Genomic DNA, 19,459 nt, shown 5'->3' with positions numbered 1-19,459 from the left:
ATAAACACTGCACTTAACCTGCTCATATTAACACTGACCTCACAAGGCCACTGTTTCTCCCAGCATGCCCCATGAGTCACCACATGAAACAGTCCATGTTTAATGTCACAGCTATGATATGCACAAATGCAACCCCCCCCATTGTAACTGTTAGATGTATCATTTTCCCCAGGTTCACTGAAGAGCTGAGCATATCACAGAAATATACTGTTACATACTGTTATATATGATATACTGTATATATGATATACTGTATATATAAAATCTGTATATATGATATACTGTACATATGATATACTGTATATATAAAATCTGTATATATGATATACTGTATATATGAAATCTGTATATATGATATACTGTATATATGATATACTGTATATATAAATCTGTATATATGATATACTGTATATATGATATACTCTATATATAAAATCTGTATATATGATATACTGTATATATAAATCTGTACAGATTTTATAAATGTCTGAAAAAATAAAAAGTCCATTTGGAGTGAGTGTAGATTTCGTTCGGTTGCAGATCATATTATGCATTTCGACCTTTAGAGGAAACTGTAAACTGCTGCAGTGTTGAGATTTTAGAAAATGCTACATATGAGACCAGGGGTCAAAGGTCATCATGTATTGCTTTAGGACAGAAACCTTAAACCCTCAGGAGGCTCCATAAATGTTACATTGACACCAGGGAGTCCACTGACACCCTGAGAATCCTCAGTTTGTGTTTCCATGTGAGCTCCAGGTGAGCTGTGTGAACCACTGGAATGTTTAACATTGAATCATAATGTGTGTCAACAGCGCCATCTATGCACCATAAACAGTTATTGCATTCAGTGTCATACATGCAGCGGGGGCATGAACATTCTAGTCTGACTTCACATATGTATTAAATTACAGAACTATAGGGCGGCCAATGAGCTGGTGTATTCTCATGTATACATCTGTTTAAACAGATTCAGCTGCAGTGCTACATCTTGGCCTTTGTCGTGGAGGAAATACATTTCATGTTTTCATTTGTACCATGTTACGTTCTCCACTAGATGGCGCTGCATGTCTGGTTATAGACTGAGAAGAGTTACAACGAAGAGATGGATGGACTGGGGAAAACAAAAGAATCTCATTCTTTAAATATGAATAATAAAGGTGGAGTGCCCAGTTTTATTTTGTTATTTTGCTGTGATGGAATACTCTCATATTACACCCAAAGCTGAAAAAGTTTCATTTTGGAGAATAAAAACTACTTAAAAACAGAACCATCTGGCCCACATGAATAATGTTAGTTGAAAAGAAGAACCAACTTATGACAAAATATATATATAAATTTCCACACAAGTGATCTGTAATCATCATGTGTGAATAATTCATTTCACAATAAGCTGTATTCTAATTTGTCTTTTCCTAACACAAAGAGCACAGTGTACTGTGCTCCAAACATGTGGCAGAATGGCTCAAAGTGGCAACACCAAAAAGCAGCTGTCCCTCTGACATCATCACTGGAGCTTCCAGCCCTTTTTAGGTGGCAGTCTGCCCCAGTGCATTCTGGGAAGCCACTTGGGCAAACGAAACCACTAGCTTTTCTTTAGCTACAAACCCAACGAACTCGGGGAACCGCTTAATCTCCTCTAAAACAAACAGAATGATGACACAGACATCTTGAAAATCTTAAAATGTATATAATTGACACAAGAATTCAGGTACAACAGCAAATGAGACATTTTTGTATTTTGAACCTTTCTGGCATCTATTGTCACTGTTAAGCACAAACTCTTGATAGACTTCTGAACAAAATAAAAGCAATAAAACAAAAACAAAAAAAACCTATTCAAAGTTTTCTTTTTCCTCATGAATTGGCATTCTCCCATTTAAGGTGTGGCTCAAGTGGCCCACACGTGCCGTATATGTACAGTGTCTGCATCCACACCGGCCCATAGTGGCCTGTGGAAGCTCAGGACCAGTGGTGTCTCTGTGCAGACCTGGTAAAAGTGCAGTTTGTATTCAGGGTAAGGAGGGGGACATATGGACAGAGGACAGGAGAGAAGGGAGGAGCTGTGCAAATTTCATCGGATGACGTCACGGGCCGCGCACTGGAAAAAAAATGGAATGTCGCCATCTCAAGAGTCCTTAACATCGACAAACTTTCAAATCTCCAAAAAATTTTACAAAGTAGCAAAGGCAGTCACAGGCGAGTCGAGTTTCAAAAGCGAGAGTGAGAAAAACACGCGACTAAAGCACTGGGGAAATAAAAGGGTTTTCTGACAACATAAGTTTAAAATGACAAGCGAAGATGAGCTCCAAAGTGTCAAATTTAAAACGATTCCAAGTGGATTGTCCTGATGAGGGGCTTTCATGTATATCCTCATGTCAGTTCACTGTCGCATTAAGACAGATCCCCCCCCAATCAAAACTATACAATTCATCCTTTCTGTATTTTTAACCAGTCCAAAACATTTCTTTCGCCACTTAAACACGATTCACAAGGCTCACTTACAGTTCCTACAGCCATATTTCTCCATATACACACACTGCTTGCTGTATTGCCAAGCACAGCATCAAAAACAGGTTCTTCTCATTCGTGCACGCACTTTAAAAATCATAGTGTTTTGGAGATGTTTTTGAAATACCAGAGATTTGAATCGGGGCCATTTTCTGAGCCAAAGTATGTAAAACAAACTAAACTTGAGGTGCGATAAGCGATAACCTGCATTTATAACACAACTATCCTCATTTTTTTGCTTGCAAAGTCATGATTTTGAACAATAATTACGACTGAAACAAGATGCTACATGGCAAAATTGTTGAGCTGGTGCTGCACATTTTAGAAACTGTATTTTCAAAGTTTGTATATTAGCAAAATTGGAGCTCTAACAAATACGTAGAGTCTAAATAATATTATCTTTTTGCAGTTTGTCAGAAATAACCAGATGGCTTGATTTACTCAAAGTGCTGTTATAAAGGAGTGGCCGATACAAAGAAGGCTGCATCTTTTCAAATGATTCTTTTCTCATGGCGTCAACACCACCGTACCGCTAGAAACATTACAATCTTTTCGTACAAATATATTCTGAAAGAGCCCAAACACCGGTAAATGGTACACACTGAAAAAAGACCAGCTCTAATGGAAAAAAAAAAAAAAAAAAATCAAAGCAAGAAAAAGTCTGAAGAATCCTATTTCTTCCAAGTTCATCCATTTTATCCTTGAAGCAGTTCTTTTCTTGTTGTTCCGTTTTGGCATCTCCTCCACCCTCCCCTCTCAGACTCCTCCCCTTCCCGCGCCCGTGTTCCGTACTTAGTCCCGGAGCGGTTTCCAGTCCATTATCGCCGCAGCAGTAGCATTGTGAGCAGTGCGAGGAGGACGAGGGGGGAGAGAGAGGGGAGGTTACAGTGGGCCGAGGCCTTCACAGCCCGCCCGTCCTCTGGGGGGTTGGGGTAGTATTTGGGCTGGTTGGCGGGGGGCGTGTCTCGGCGAGGACCCCGGGAGCACAGCTCGTCGGCGCACATGCCGCTTCCCGATCCGCTGCCGTCGTCACCTGTGAGAGAGAACGGAGCAAAGTGACGAATGCGACTGAAAATATAGAGACTACACCTGAGAACTGTTACTGTAAGTGTGACAGGTTAGACGACGACTCCTCTTCCTCCTCTTCCTCCCCCTCCTCTTCCTCTCCGCCTCTTACTCCTCCGCCTCTTACTCCTCCGCCTCTTACTCCTCCGCCTCTTACTCCTCCGCCTCTTACTCCTCCGCCTCTTACTCCTCCGCCTCTTACTCCTCCGCCTCTTACTCCTCTGCCTCTTACTCCCTCTTCTAACTCCTCCACCTCTTACTCCATCACTCCCCCTCCTCGTCCTTACTCCTCCTCTTACCCCCCTCTTACTCCCCCCTCTCCCTTACTCCTCCTCTTACTCACCCTCCTCTTCTTACTCCCCCTCCTAGCCCTTACTCCTCCTCTTCTTCTTCCCCCTCTTCTTCTTTACTCCTCCTCCGCTTACCCTACCCTTACTCTGCCTCCCTTTACTCCCCCTCTTCCTCTTATTCCCCCTCCTAGCCCTTACTCCTCCTCCTCTTACTCCCCCTCTTCTTCTTATTCCCCCTCTTTTTTACTCCTCCTCCTCTTACCCTGCCCTTACTCTGCTCCCTTTACTCCCCCTCTTTCTCTTACTCCCCCTCTTCCTCTTATTCCCCCTCCTAGCCCTTACTCCTTCTCTTACTCCCCGTCTTCCTCTTACTCCTCCTCTTCCTCTTACTCCCCGTCTTCCTCTTACGCCCTCTCGTTCTCTTACTCCTCCTCTTCCTCTTACTCCCCCCTCTTATTCTCCCTCTTCCTCTTATTCCCCCTCTTAGCCCTTACTCTTCCTCCTCTTACTCCCCCTCTTCCTCTCCATCTTCCTCTTAGTCCTCCTCCTCTCACTCCCCCTCCTCCTCCTCCTCCTCCTCCTCCTCCTCCTCCTCTTACTCCTCCTCCTCTTACTCCTCCTCCTCTTACTCCTCCTACATAATCGTATTTAAGAGTTTACTAAAACTCTTGCCGAGCTTTTTCTATACGTTTCAAATTTTGATAGAGTTTATCATTTTACTTCCTGTTTGGATACATATGTAGAGGTAATTCCTTAATAAGGTCCAACACTTCTAAATGGCACAATAATTCTAAATATATGACTACAAATAAATGCTAACATGTTTATTTTGTTAACAGAAGGTTTAAACTGTCATAAAAACATGCTCGTTCTGTGTAGATTGTCCTTGTTCTGGACGGATTCTTAGGTATTGTGTTTTAGACTTCAGTTCTACCTGAGCACACACAGGCTTCATACAACATCCCCTTCTACAGTTCACAGAATAACTTTGTGGAGGCTCAAGTGTTGAATGATTTAGAGCATTTACCAAACAAGGCAGCACGGGTTTACACGCTGCTCCCACTAATTTTGTTCCTATGAATCATTTCCCATGAAGCATAAACAGAATAATTCAAATTGAGCCTCTAATTTATGCTCGGTGCCTTTCAAATGTAATCTCATTTTGGATGCCTTTTTGCTTACAGAATGCGCTGTTGACTTGTTTATCTGCTTTAATCCAGACCTTTAAAGTGTATATAGCCGGGCTTTGATAAAGTTTTGCGTCTTTAAAGTATATAGGGCTCTGCTGGAGGCACTCACTGGTGTCCTGGAAGTCCACGTCGTTCCCGTTGAGGGCGTTCTTCAGTCTGTGCGTCATGATCTTCAGCTGCATGATCTGCTGCCGGATCACCATGTCCGGTTTGGTGATGTCCATCTCCACCTCGGGGTTGTTGATTTGACTGGCCAGACCGTCGCCCATCACTTCAGGAAGATATCTGACAAACAAAAGTACATCACCGCATTTCTCTTCCATGTCCATGAGTTTTGATTTTGTAAATAGATCCAAGTGTTTTCCCCTTGAGAATCCATGACGCTTGTAATTTGGAAGTGACTTTGACTCAACTGGAATCAATGTTATCATGTTTTTTATTTATTTATTTGATCGGGACAATGCTAATGCTAATGAACAGACATGATACAACGTGAATGTAAAAGCCAAACGCCAACGGATTACAGCCAAAAGCTAATTTCCATCTGTTATCCCAAAGAATGATGATGCTCAGTTATCAAAAACATAACTGGAGTCGTTTCAATCTTGCAAAATTGGTTCAGCATGGACAAAAGGTTTTTATTTTTATAATTAGTGGTGTTCTGACGTTTAAAAGAAACCTATTTACTGTCATTTAATTTGAATACAATGTCAAATATTTTGCAAAAGTGTTATGTTATGATAATAATCCTGACCTCAAAGTCCTCACAGTTTTACACAGCTGTATGTGAGTAGTACCTGGCTCGACTCATGCCGTTCCAGCACTTGTCCTCTGCTCCCGTCCCGGTGGCGATGCGGTCACTGCACAGGACGGTGGGCAGAGACACCCAGTACGGCTGCATGTTCCTCAGCCTGACTATCACGTCTGACACCTACAACACAACATCTGCACGTCAACTTCAACGTTCAACAGAGGTCAACAATCGCACAATACTGTCTTTCCTTTTATTACCAAAAATAACATAACAATCCTATGGTTACGCAACTGAAAAGCAGCTGTCCAAAATATGAAATGATTAAAAAAAAAAAAAGCATAAAAAGAGAACTGACCAGGCCGCTGAGCGTGTTGGAGCTGGGGCCCAGACTGTCCTCCACAGTGATCCTGGCTCTCTTCACCTCCTCCTCTGCTCCCGTTGTGCCGCTACTGCCCCCTGTCCGCAGGTCACCGCATCTCTGGAACATCTACAGGGACACGGAACACGACTCATGCATCTTCATTAGAATTTAACCAAAAAAATGCACCAGAACCTCCAAAAAAAGTCTTGTTTTTAGGATCTGTCATTGCTCATCCTGCTGCTCGTGTTTGCAATATTCAACACGCAGTACAAATAAAAAGGATTACACCACTGCAACGTACATTTTTAACATTGTGTTTGGATAGTATACGAGTTACTGTTACCTAACTGTTTTAAATTAGCTGGAAGTTGCTATCTGGCCTTTTGTAAAAGAAACTTTGAACATTTTGGCTAAATTTTATCTGCTAACCAACTGGGACAAGTTATGAGGGAAATTTACATAACCCTGGAGTCAGTGGCACAGAGCAGCGAGCGAATGAATCACACTTTTAGAAAGAACTACGTGTCCCCATTGGCCTTAACATTTTATAAACAGACCTCGGGAATACGCTAGAAAACTGCAGTCAATCTGTCATGCAATCTGGCCTGTTTACGGGAGCATCAAACATCTGAGCCTTCGGACGCAACCGCAAACTAATCCTGTCTTTAGCCTGCAGTCATTTCTCTCAAGCACAGCGGTTCAGAAGAGGTTAAAGTGCGCGCAGAAGCTGAGAGAGGTTAGCGCTGCCTTAACGATGCAATCAAAGTGAAACAGAACATATGGCTCATAAGGAAGGAGGCGATACGTTACAAAGAATGGAATTTGTTTAAAAAGGTGTTTTATTCAGTCTTGTCTTATGCGCTAAAATATAACCAATCAGGACTTTGCAGGAAGATTACTAAAACATAGAAATTAACCTGGAAATAAAATTCATTCCTTGTGTAGAAGCAACATTTTCATGACCAAACGCAAAAAAGTAATGACTTGAAATCCATTAATTGATCATATAGTGAATTTTCTTCTTTTTCCCCAGACACAAAATGATTTTCCATTTGTTCTGCGCCAGTTAAAACGCAAATATCGGCCAACTAGAGCAGGAGCGTCAAACACATTTTCACCGAGGGCCACATTAACAAAATGGCTGCCGTCAAAATATGTCTGTGTAACTGCGTGTCTCCTGATAAAATGACATTTTAAGACCATCATACCTTTAAATTTACCTTGTCGAGGGCCACGTAAAATGATGTGGAGGGCCACATTTAGCCCGCGGGCCTTGAGTTTGACACATGTGGATTAGAGGAATGAGCAGCAGCTACGATAGCACTGACCAAAGCTTCAGTGATTACCAACAGGGTCAAAGGTCGCAGTGCCAGGCTATGGTACGGCTCACGGTTTCTCAGCACAGACGCATCTTTGTTTCCAATCCATCTCCATCTCAGCTGTTTCCCGCTCTCACCAAACATCAGTCAGACCGTAGTGCTGCAGTGGCTTTTAAAGACCCACATAAAAGTGTAGCTCAAACACATTAGACGGTGAAGAGGAGCCGGGCTGCAGCACACCCAGAACTCACATCTTCTGGTTTGGCCTTAGGATACAGGAGCCGACGTGTGGCCTTTTCAATTAGGGCCATGTTCCAAATCAGCCTGGATATATTTGTTGAGACGTGCGCAGAAGTAGAAGCAGGTTTAAAGGTTTTAGTTAACTGCGAGAGAGAAAATCAATGTATTGCACAACTGTTGCTGTGCGAAATTGAGTCTTCTTTAACCACTGTATGACCTTTAATATTTATTTTTACACATTTTGTTCATAATGAAACCATTCAACCGCTATTAAGATCAGCAAGTCAATGTAGAGTAAAATGCTAAAATCAACCAAAATGGAGCGTACTTGTGTCATGAGCAAAACACGAAGCCCCAGTTTTGACATTTTGTTCTCGTACCTTGCTGTTAATATCTTCTATATTGTCCATCATGGTGTACATCGCTTCTGAAATACGGAAAGGCAGCGACAGGACGACCACATCTACTCCGGTGGGGCCTTCGAAACGGTTAGCCACTTGTATTAGCGTGTCTGCAAAACACACAGATTGTAAGTTCGCCTTTAGTAAAGATATCGCTGGACTCGTTCCAGTCGCTTAAACGAACAGTGCGTTTAGCTCCATATGCTGCGGAAGTGCCCACCTGCCAGATGCCTCCACTCGGAGTTGAGGTCGGCCTGGTTGGCGAGGCAGCCCTTCATGACGTTGGCGCAGTAGTTGGCGCAGGGGCGAGCCGAGGCCATGCCGCGACAGTGGGGGCAATACGTCATCTTCATCATAGCCCGCATGCACTCCTGGCTCAGCTGCACCTGGAGACAAACAAGGAAGTAAAAACATACATCACTGACCAGCAACACCTGGTAAAAAAAGGATCTAATATTACAATGCAAATGAGTGAAGGCGGCTGCGTGTTTATAGTGAAATCTCAGTCTAGTCATCAGTTTTTTTTCCAGCCTTTTCGAGTCCGTAGCTGTCAATCACGCGCTTACAATGGGAAGAGGCACAATCCGAAATAATCCAGTTCTCTCCTGTGTTGCCCTTAAACCTCAGTCCGTGGAATTAACTGAGGAAGAACCGAGGAGATGAAGAACAGAACTGAAACACGGGCCTATACTTTGCGCTTCTTTGTGAGCGTGAGAAGCTGACAGGTGAAATGGTATCCTTCAAGTGACAGGTGGACAAACAGAGGAGTTTCTAAGGAGAAAGTCTTCATTGGCGAACACATAGAGCTTTTATTGTCACAAAAAACAACATCCAGATACAAAAAGATACAAAGACAAGCAACAAAATTAGATACTCATTTGAAGAAGGACAGATCAGAATCAGAATCAGAACCAGATGTTTATTGCCATTGTCAGTGAACACAACTCACAAACGAGGAACTTTCTACAATGATAAAATGCAACATAAAAACACTGAATAATAATAAACACCAAAATACCAGGGCGACTGTACGTGGCGCCATCTTGGACTTCGATTACTGAAGTATTTCCGCAGTATCAACATCAAGTTTGAAGTGTTAGTGAGCCAAGACTGCAACATCTATAAGCTAAGACTCACAATTCAACATGCAAACTTAACTTTAGCCATATAGTTGCATAATAACTCAGTGACACAAGCCTCATCTCTCATATCAGTCGTACAAGAGTAAAAACCTCTTCGTGTATCTACAGAGACTCGAGTGGTGGGAGGTCATTCCCCAGCGTGACCTTTTTTTAAACTTCTCTCCTTCCCGCGGACTTTTATTCTGCACAGTTGCTGCGGTAACCAGTTTGAGAGAATTTGCTTTTGGTTTCCCAAGAGATGAAAAGGCCCCAGACATTCATGGGCTACAAGTATTCCTCCTCGCCGCATCCTCCTTCCTGCCTCCTCCGATTCTCCCCATCCCGCGAGGCTGCTCCCCTAGGAACGGGCCTTCGTGCGTGAAAAGTGAAACTGGGTTAATACCAGTAAGCTCTGTTCACCGGAGAGTTGGGCTCTGCATACAGAACCAGGAGGAAGTGTGTGTCTGTGTGTGTGTGTGTGTGTGTGTGTGTGTAAGAGGCCCAGCTACGCATACAAAAGTGCTCCGACGCTGACATCTGGGCCAGTCTGACACTTTTCCTGGAAACTGCTCTTCCAACAGAAAAGGTCTGCGGCTCACATCAGATTTAGTATAATCTACACTGAAACGGGACAAGAATAGGAATCACGGGGACGCTATAAAAACGCATGACAGGAGTGGGCGTGGCCAAATACACAGCCTCGTCATGGGTTTGTTTCTCACGTTGTCACAATTAAGTTACGACCGTGCAGCGACTTACGTATGGACTCCGCACGTTTACGCCAAATACAGTTCCTTCGCTTATTTAATCAGGCTTTTTGAAAAGAACCGTCTCCGTTTTAGAATTTTTTTTTTGGTCTGGACGATTACGCCGCACTGATTCGTTTTTATTACAAACCATGTGCTCAATATTCGAACAACAAAACAACAACCGTAATTTTATTCTGTTTTTCCCCGGGTTATATTAATTTTTTCAGTTATCTTTATTTACGCAGGGAGAGCCCAATGAGAGCGCTCTTTTCTTTTTCTCCTTTTTATGGGTGCCCCGCTCAAATCAAATCCGGAAAAAAACAAAACAAGTACGTAAATCCATTTAAAACATTAAAACAAGTGCAGGTGTGAGTATAAATGTTTATCCCCAGCTTATTAAATTGCGTTTGTGGCGCCGAAGTATCCAATTTTTCTCGCCCGACGCACCTCCTGCCTCTGCTACGCGCTAATAGCATTAAATAACGACATATTAACAGATCATTAAACATCAGAGCGTTGCCAGCAGCGGGGCTTTGTACTGTTAACTGCACATGATCATTAAAAACTGACTTTCACTGGGACATGACGAGGTGGATCAGCGTCAAACCATCTCCAAATCTCCAAAGCGGGATGAGTCAGAGCCAGAGTCAGCGTCTGCGCCCCGCATTAGCCCGCCGCTCATTAGCTCGCCGTGACTCACACCTGGGCCACGCTTTTTGTGAAGAGGGAGAAGTCCGCGAATGTGCGAGGGTGAGCCGCAAAAGAGGAGGAGGAGGAGGAGAAGGGAGGGACCGCGAGGCTAATCAAAGTCTAGTTATGAGGAGAGACGCATTCATCTTACAGTGAGGTTACATCAGCTGTACTGTATTAGCGCGCGGGATCCTGACATCAAACGGGGCCCGGCGCGGCTAATTGGGGGCGGATGCTGACAACTTCCTCTGTAACCTTGGAGTTGCGGTGAGGCCGGGAGAGCGCAGGGAGGGGCTTCTTCAAATGAGACTGTAATAGGACTCATTGACCTCAGTTGACAACTAATCATCATTTTCATTATTATCTGATTAAGTTGTCATTGGATCATCGCTCCTGCGCGGTTTTGTGTCCTTGACGGAGGAAAACGGAGCTATGCAAGAACGAAATTATGAACTTCCTCCTGCGGATGGTGAAATGGGGACAGTTTTATACGGCGCGTTTCCACGTTCGAGGGACAAAAAGTGACGTGCATCAGGGAATAACTCAGACATTCATGCACAAATTTATACACACATACATTCAAATACACATTCATGCACACATTTATACACACACATACATTTATACACACATTTGTACACACACACATATTTCTACACACACACATTTATACACACATTTATACACACACACACATTTCTACACACATTTCTACACACACACATTTATACACACATACATTAATAAACACATTCATGCACACATTTTTACACACATTTCTACACACACATACACACACACACACACACACACCCCTACACACATACGTTTATACACACATACATTCATAAAGACATTCATGCACACATTTGTACACACATTCACACACGTATTTATACACACATTTATACACGCATTCATACACACATTCATACACACATTCATACACACATTCATACACACATTCATACACACATTCATACACACACACACACACCCCCACACACCTACACACCCCTCCATATTTCACTCCTACAACTATTTCTCCAGTTTACAGGTTTAAACTTTGTCTTTTACAACAATCATACACTACCGTACACAGACACTGGGGGCAAGGGGAGTTAAGTGTCTTGCTCAAGAACACGACAACCGCGATCGTCTGTAAAAAAAAAACATCAACCAACGATGTTTACGTCGAGACCAGAACTCGAACCGCCAACCGAGCTTCTGTCGCCCGCATTAACCAGCTTTTCGGGTCCAAATTTGACACAAAACAAAACTCTACAACTTCACAAACCTGACGCGATGCAGAAGCAGAGAAGTTTCTTTAGCAGAATACACACTGATTGTAAGGTGATAGCGTTCTGAAGCGGGAGTGACTTAGCGCGGAGAGCAAAGGGAGGGCGAGACACAAAACAAAAGCAAAATTTAGTAAACATTTTGGCGAATATAGCATTTTCAAAACAATAAAATGAACTATTACGATCTAATTATGTTACGTTTTCGCCGCAGTAGAAGTAAAACACCGTCTCTTTAAGTACTGCAGTTATATTAAAGCTGCGGTACCAGATTTTCAAACCATAAAAGGAGATAGGAAGTTTAAAGTTACCCATGACAAACTTGTTCCTAGCCCTCACAGACCTTTTGGCACATCAGTATGCATGAATTTCTGGGCATGAGCGCGACTTTACAACTGATTTTTCAGATGTTAAGAGAATCAGGGTGAACTTCCATACAACAACCAACCAGCTCTCATCTCAAAACGCGAAACAAAGCAGTGGATCAGACGCTTTCTTTCAGTTTTACGATCGTTAACGAGTCCGACCGCTGTGAGAGTTACTGACAAAATACATTCGTGCCTCTGGATTCACTTCGTCACCGCGCAAATGTGACTTTTTGTAGTGTTTTTTCGACATTTCTACGCAGCTTCAGAACCTCGTACGCTCTGGTTAGAACTGTATCTTTGGGTTTGGTCTTTCCCGCTGTCTCCCTTCTAATTAGTAAGGATATATGAGCGACCTCTCCCCCTGTGTTCGGCGGCCAGCTGATCCAGACTCCTCGCCTCCAGAGCCAGTTATGCATGTGGCACGTGGCCCACTTCCCCGCTGCCCCTCCCCTGGGTATAAAGCTGTCCGCAGGGAGGGACGGAGGGGAGAGTTAAGGGCATGACAACTACTGCGAAAGAGGCGGATTTTAAAGCTACGAAAAAAACCTAACAGCACTCGTCCTTTCTGCAGTAAAGGTGGATTTCAAACGCAGCCAGAAAAAACACCCAGACCTAAGAACAAAGAGCATTTTTAATCATCATTATTATATATTTTTTAATTGTTTTTTTATGTGCACATCATATTTTGGCAAAAAACTAGAGATACTCGGCAGGAAAAACTTACTTTCTTTCAATTTTTTGGTCAGTTTGGTCATTCATGTGGAAACAACACAATTGTCCACTCTGCTGTGAAACATGTTTTAATATTTAATGTAATCATCTTTCCTCTGTAGAGTTATAGAGTTAGACGGGACATTGTAAGTTAAAAGTCTGTTTTCTGAAAATGCATTTTTCCCCACAGGGACATAAGGATCAGCTCTTAAAGTAGCACCAACACACACCAAACTTTACACTATACAACTCTTTACAACAGGGGTGCCCAAACTTTTTTCACCGAGGGTCATATCTTGAAAAATATTCAACACGGAGGGCCACAGTGGTCAATACAGTGGATAATTCAGATGGTTCATTTAACATAGTTTTGACTTCATACTTTAAATGAGGCTTGAAATATTAACATTTGGTCTGTTCGACAATGCAGTGTGATGTTATTTAGGTTATACTGGTAGGATTATTCAAATTTGCCGTAAAAAGTACTGAATATGATCAATTGGACCAGTTTACCTGTAGGTTTGAGGGCCAAAAAAAATTGGTCTGAGGGCCGCATTTGACCCCTGGGCCATAGTTTGGACACCCCTGCTTTACAACTTTGCAGTCTACTTAATAAGATTTTGATGAAATGTTAACCTCCTAAGACCCGAGTTCTTACATGGATTTATTAATTTCGCTTTGTTATTTGGGCTGATTGGGACTTACCTTTTTACATTATCTAGTTTCTGAGAAAAGTGATGTCCACAGATGAGGACATTCGTTCTACGTTTTAATCATTTTGACAGAACATTTGAGTAATGATTTGCAAAAACAGTTAAGTCCCTGAACACAGCAACATTTGTCCTGAGTAAAAACAAAATGAGAAACAACAATTGTGTCTCTTGGAACAAAGTGTCTCATGTGAAGAGCTGCTGACAGGAGCAGGAAGACATGTGCATTTACAAAAAAATAAATAAAAGACAAGCTAAAATGTGTTGTGGACATATGCGGACGCCAGGTTTCAGGAAGTTAAGACCGATTTTCTGGTGCCAAATTCCAAGTCTGACTATTTCAAGTTTCAACTCCAAAGAAAAGAGGGAACATTTGAATTTATAAACACATTTTAAGTCAGATCGAGTTTACTCAAATACTAAATAAGATATCCAAAATCCCCTCTGTAGATTTTTTAGTATCTCATATCACAACAAAAAGAAGCTTTTAAATGTCACAAAAGTGGTCAATTTAGTCAGTTTTTACACATAAAATGCCTTATGATGAAAAACCTTTATGTGACTAAACAACATTAATATCACCAAATATAAGATTTTTTATGTTCCTCATCTTAAATCTGTTCGTTGAAGTTCAAATATCAGACACATGTGAAAGGACTTTAAAATTACACCCACAAAAATGAAACTTTGAACATTTTGACATGTTTTCTCCCATAAACACTATACTCAATATTCAGATTTTTCTCATCTTCAAAACAACATTCAAACTTTGAAGAAAATTGTCATTTTCTGCAAAACATTCAAATTAAACTGCCAAACTGTGGACTCTAATCTTTTGACCTTTTCACCTCGTTCAAATGCACTGACATGCTCCAGTGTTTCCTCTTTGTTTGGGACCAGTTCATTTCCATGTCATCCATCTAAAAGCTCGGCCTCTAAAAATAGGTTTGTCTCTTTACAACTGTGAAAAATCAAATGAATCAGAGACGTTTCTAGTGGACGCTTTTCATTTGTACCACATTCACACATTCGGAGTACGTTTTAGGACACGAACGATTCCTCACACACACAAAAACTCCAAAAGGACGATGAGAAGATAGTTATTCTTCCAGAGTTTTAATTTTCTGGCGTTCTGTCACTCCTGCATTTGTTCGTATCTCTGGCATTTTAATCTGCATAAGCAAAGGACACTGCTAAGGGCAGACACCCCAGTTATGAATATAAAGCAGAGCAGTTGGTCAAAGTCTATAACACTTCGACATAATAAGTGTGTATGCTGCGCCTGATATTTCATTCTCTACAGTGAGAGTTCACACGGTCACGCTGACTCAAGGTGGCTGCGGGTTGGAAATGTAAAAAGTTGGAACACGTTTCATAATCTCTGCTTTATATAGTAACAATTCTACAGTGTTACAGAGCACAGAGGCTCAGGAGTGTCGTAACACACTGTAATATACAGGTTTTTAAGTAATTGAGTTTAAATATACAGTGGTCCCTCGTTTATCAGGGGGGTTACGTTCTAAAAATAACCCACAATAAGCAAAATCCACGAAGTATCAGCTTTATTTTTTACAATTCTCTATGTTTTTTGTTGTAAAACCCCTCACCACACACTTTATACACTTTTCTCACACAGGCATTAACATTTTCTCACATTTCTCTCTTGTTTAAACACTCTCAAAGTTCAAACCTTCGTCGGCGCCTTTGTCGGTGCAGAACGTTTTGTTTCATCGACATTGTGGGTTTTGTCGGGGAGAAAACAAATTGCAAACATACAGCACTTCAGAGTCACACTGCGATCCAACATTTATGTAAATTTGTCTGAACACATTCTGTACTGTACAGGAGACACGGCACGGAGGACACTGATGGACAATGGTCTACAGTCCAACAGCCAATCAGGACGCAGAACACAATGCATGTTCATACGATGTAAAAAAAAAAAACACATGAAAATTGCACAAAAAAATCCACAAAACAGCGGCACTGCGAAAGATGAACGAGAGACATATAGTGAGGAACAACTGTATTTACAATTTATATAAACCACAGACTCTTTCAAGTTCGTTTTGTGTATTATTTTTCAAGCTTTCATTACTTTATTTGTGAACCGTTTTCTGGTGAGGGGTCCGCCACCTGCTCATGTCCATGGAGGTTTTTATTGCTTTGCCTGGAATGTTCTACATGTTTTTCACATTACACACTAGATAAGGTTCGATTTAAGTTAATGTTAATGCTTTAGAATATTTCAGGAAAAGCATCAGCATCTCTATGGAGGCAAATCGATAGGGACCATCCATCAGGAAAGTTCTATAATGCACTTTTAAATAGTTAAAAAATAAATAAATATTCAGACTGACAAACATTTGCTTATATTCCCTCAGCCCAATGCAAGATCCTTCCTCTGCCACCGTGCACCATCCCCAGACTGTGTAAAGAAGTTGACTAAGTGAGTCTGACGTCACCGTTAGAGTTCAGCTCCAGTCAAATGAAGCTCATCGAGGCTCGAGCAGTTATAGAAGCGAAACTGGAGCCGAATCCATATTTATAATTCCTACCGTGAGTATCATAGCAACCAAAGAGCCAATCTGGAGTGAAGAGGTTGAAAAGTCGACCGTAACGCCTCTTCCCACTGCCTAGCAATGCTGTCAATCAAACCTGTTGTTAACGCTAGCGGGATTGACCTCAGGGAAAGAAGGCGCCTGATTTGTCTGTTATTAATATTCATAGTGTCAGGTATTTTCTAGCAGCGCAGGACGACATCAAACTGGTGTCTTGATTTACTAATGCTAAGGTAAATAACACGTGCTCACCAGGGGGATGCAGACCTTTGGAAAGCATGAGAGCTCTTGAAGATGTTGTGCAGACCAGCGTGGATCTTATGAGGGCGTCGTGCGGATTAGAAGGAGGACCTTTCTCATACGCACACACATCGAGAGACGCTATAAAAACTGTCAACATGCACATCTCAGGGCTCTGTTCTATCCTTACCGGAGACACTGTTGTTTCATTGTTCACTTTACCTGTGTGGAACTCATTAAATCCTTCTGACTTTATGTTTCCGACTCTTGCACCAGAAACAAACATTCTTACAATAGCATAATCTACGGACATAATTGCGAAAGAAAAACCCCAGGATCATGTGGAGCGGGTTAATACGAACATTTAAGACCAAAATAATGAGTCTAACAGCAGTTATGGGGACAGAGGCGACAGCTTTTCTATTTAAAGTGAATTGGAACCAGAGTAAATGGAGCCGGAAATGCGTCCATGTTCACTTCTATTTGAAACGTGGCAGCTAGCGGGATAGCTATATCCGTTTATATATAAGCACAGTCTATGGCATAATCATAGAATCGTTCATTAACTTTGAACTCTTCATTTTGTCATACATGTACCCTCACCGAACTCATCTTACAAACGCTTTTCTTGTTAATTCCTCCTAATTGCCTCTAATGGCCCTTCCACGTAGCATCTCCAACCCCTTTAGCGGCTCACTTCCCTGTAATTGAACTGTCATCAGCTGAATCCACTGCGCTCCTCGTGTTTACTGATCCTCCAAGCCTGGGACTGTGCTGCAGGCAGAGGAACATCTCCTTCCCCCTCATCCTGATGCAGTCTGTGAGCTCTGGCAGCACCACCCACATCCATCACACGGAGCATTGATCCATCTCTTCAACACAACATGTGGCCTTGCGCGCAGACATCTCCTCCGTCTACTTTGTCATGCTTTTTTAACACTTAAAACATGGTCTGACCTTGTAATATTTCACCTCTCTGAACTGGCCTTAAAACTATATGGGAGCGGTATCGGATGACGGGAGCGTTTGTCGGAGATGCACGGGGTAAATTATGTTCACTACAAAATTCTAACAAGTTCTAAGTATTATTTTATCTCATCAAGGCGAAATTAAATGGGTATTGGCAGAATGTATCTACTCAAGGTACATTGATACACGCTCTATGCCAGGGGTGTCAAACAAATTTACACCGCAAAAATGGTGGCTCTCAAACGGCCAAATGTAATATAAAATAAATGTAACTACTTTTTTTTACATGCATTTCCATAGATGTAAAAAAAAGCCTTTAATTTACCTCGTTGTGGGCCGCATAAAATGACATGGTGGGCCACATTTAGCCCGTGGCCCTTGCGTTTGACACATGTGCTCTATGCTATGGGACTACCCTTTGGTCTCTGTGTTGGACTACATGCGGGGCTGGTTGCTATGTGACCTACTCTGTCGCTCAGGCTGTGTGTATACTTGGGGTCAAAGGGCAAGTGGCTCGTCTCGATAACACATTTTGAAGCACGATACATCGCTACCGAGATACAAGGTGATAAACGATAATATTGAAACTACTTTATGACACAGACACAAAAACAATAATGAAAGATAATCCCAGTGAACCATTTTTAAATAGACAGTCATTCAAAAGGCCTGAACAAATCAACGGCAGAACGAACTAGTATTTAGCCGTAGGAGATATTAAAATCTTATATTACAACTAAAATACAATAAAATACCAAATTGATTGTTTTGTTTTGTTAAATTATGAATACAGTTGTCCCTCGAAGGACGAAGACGCACGGTCAGAGGAACTGTGAAATACAAGTCACAATTAATCAAACAAGAGAGAAATGTGAGAAAATGTTAATGCCTGTCTGAGAAAAGTGTATAAAGTGTGTGGTGAGGAGTTTTACAGCTGCAAAATATATAGAATAATTGTAAAAAATAAAGCTGATACTTCACGGATTTCACCTATTGCGGGTTATTTTTAGTTATTTATTTTAGTAATTTTAAATTTAGTTATTTAATTTTTAGTTATTTAATTTTTTTTTAGTTATTTAATTATTTTTTTTTTTTAGTTATTTAAAAAAAAAAAATTTAGTTTTTTATTTTCTATTTTATTTTTTTAGTTATTTTATTTTTTTATTTTTTTTATTTTTTTTTTGTTATTTTATTTTTAGTTATTTTTTAGAACGTAATCCCCTCAATATAGGAGGAACCACTGTGTATAAATTACAAATAATTTAAATGATAATCTTTTAGAACTGAAGAAGCAAAACCTATTCACTCCACAACTTTTGTCTAGCGGCAGAATGAAACTTTCTTTTGAAACGCAACCCACCTGGACGACTGAGGGATAACACAGACACCCACAAATAATAAAAAACCCAAAAAACTTCATGTCTGTTTTCTCCCAAGACTCCGTGAATGAGTACGCAGCGGGTTTTTTAGTCAATACGGGCCACCTCGCCAGCATGATTTCTCTCTGATGCGGCCTGGATCGTAATCTCGCTCCTGTCTGCTGCTCCGGGGGGACTATTTCTTGCGGGATGCATTAACACACATTCTTCAGAGTGCACCTGACATTACGCGGTCAGAGCGGCTGATTGGCAGATCCCTGGGCCGTGCTTTATGGAGCCACTCATCTGCACCGACATACATTCGTCATAGTTATGGACCCGGAGTGCGACTGTGCAACGCGCTGTCATACAGAGTAATGGGACGACCGAAGAGAAGGAGATTAGTGAACGCCGCTCCCCGTGTAGTTCAATAGTCAGAGAGCCGTGAGTCCTTTAGACACATCGAACATGTTAAGAGGTGTCTGTTAAAACTGTATAGAAGAGAACCACAATTATGTCGACTTTCTCCTGATGTTGACAGGAGATGAAATTA

General features: G+C 41.6%; 1 protein-coding gene across 1 annotated transcript in view; it reads right to left on the bottom strand.

The window, feature by feature from the left end:
• Window positions 1-1,674: 1,674 nt before the first annotated feature.
• Window positions 1,675-19,459, bottom strand: part of gpc1b (glypican 1b) — an 80,933-nt gene continuing 63,148 nt past the window's right edge. The window contains exons 5-10 of the mRNA XM_033982694.2: window positions 8,352-8,517; window positions 8,111-8,241; window positions 6,166-6,297; window positions 5,854-5,987; window positions 5,166-5,341; window positions 1,675-3,544 (exon numbers count right to left, since the gene is read on the bottom strand). Of these exons, the coding sequence (XP_033838585.1) occupies window positions 3,330-3,544; window positions 5,166-5,341; window positions 5,854-5,987; window positions 6,166-6,297; window positions 8,111-8,241; window positions 8,352-8,517 (954 nt within the window). The 3' untranslated portion in view covers window positions 1,675-3,329. The remainder of the gene's footprint in view (window positions 3,545-5,165; window positions 5,342-5,853; window positions 5,988-6,165; window positions 6,298-8,110; window positions 8,242-8,351; window positions 8,518-19,459) is intronic.

Source organism: Periophthalmus magnuspinnatus, chromosome 17, assembly GCF_009829125.3.
Source record: "Periophthalmus magnuspinnatus isolate fPerMag1 chromosome 17, fPerMag1.2.pri, whole genome shotgun sequence".
Taxonomy (NCBI): domain Eukaryota; kingdom Metazoa; phylum Chordata; class Actinopteri; order Gobiiformes; family Gobiidae; genus Periophthalmus; species Periophthalmus magnuspinnatus.
The sequence above is the reverse complement of the archived record's forward strand: the minus strand, read 5'-3'. Positions and strand labels throughout refer to the sequence as shown.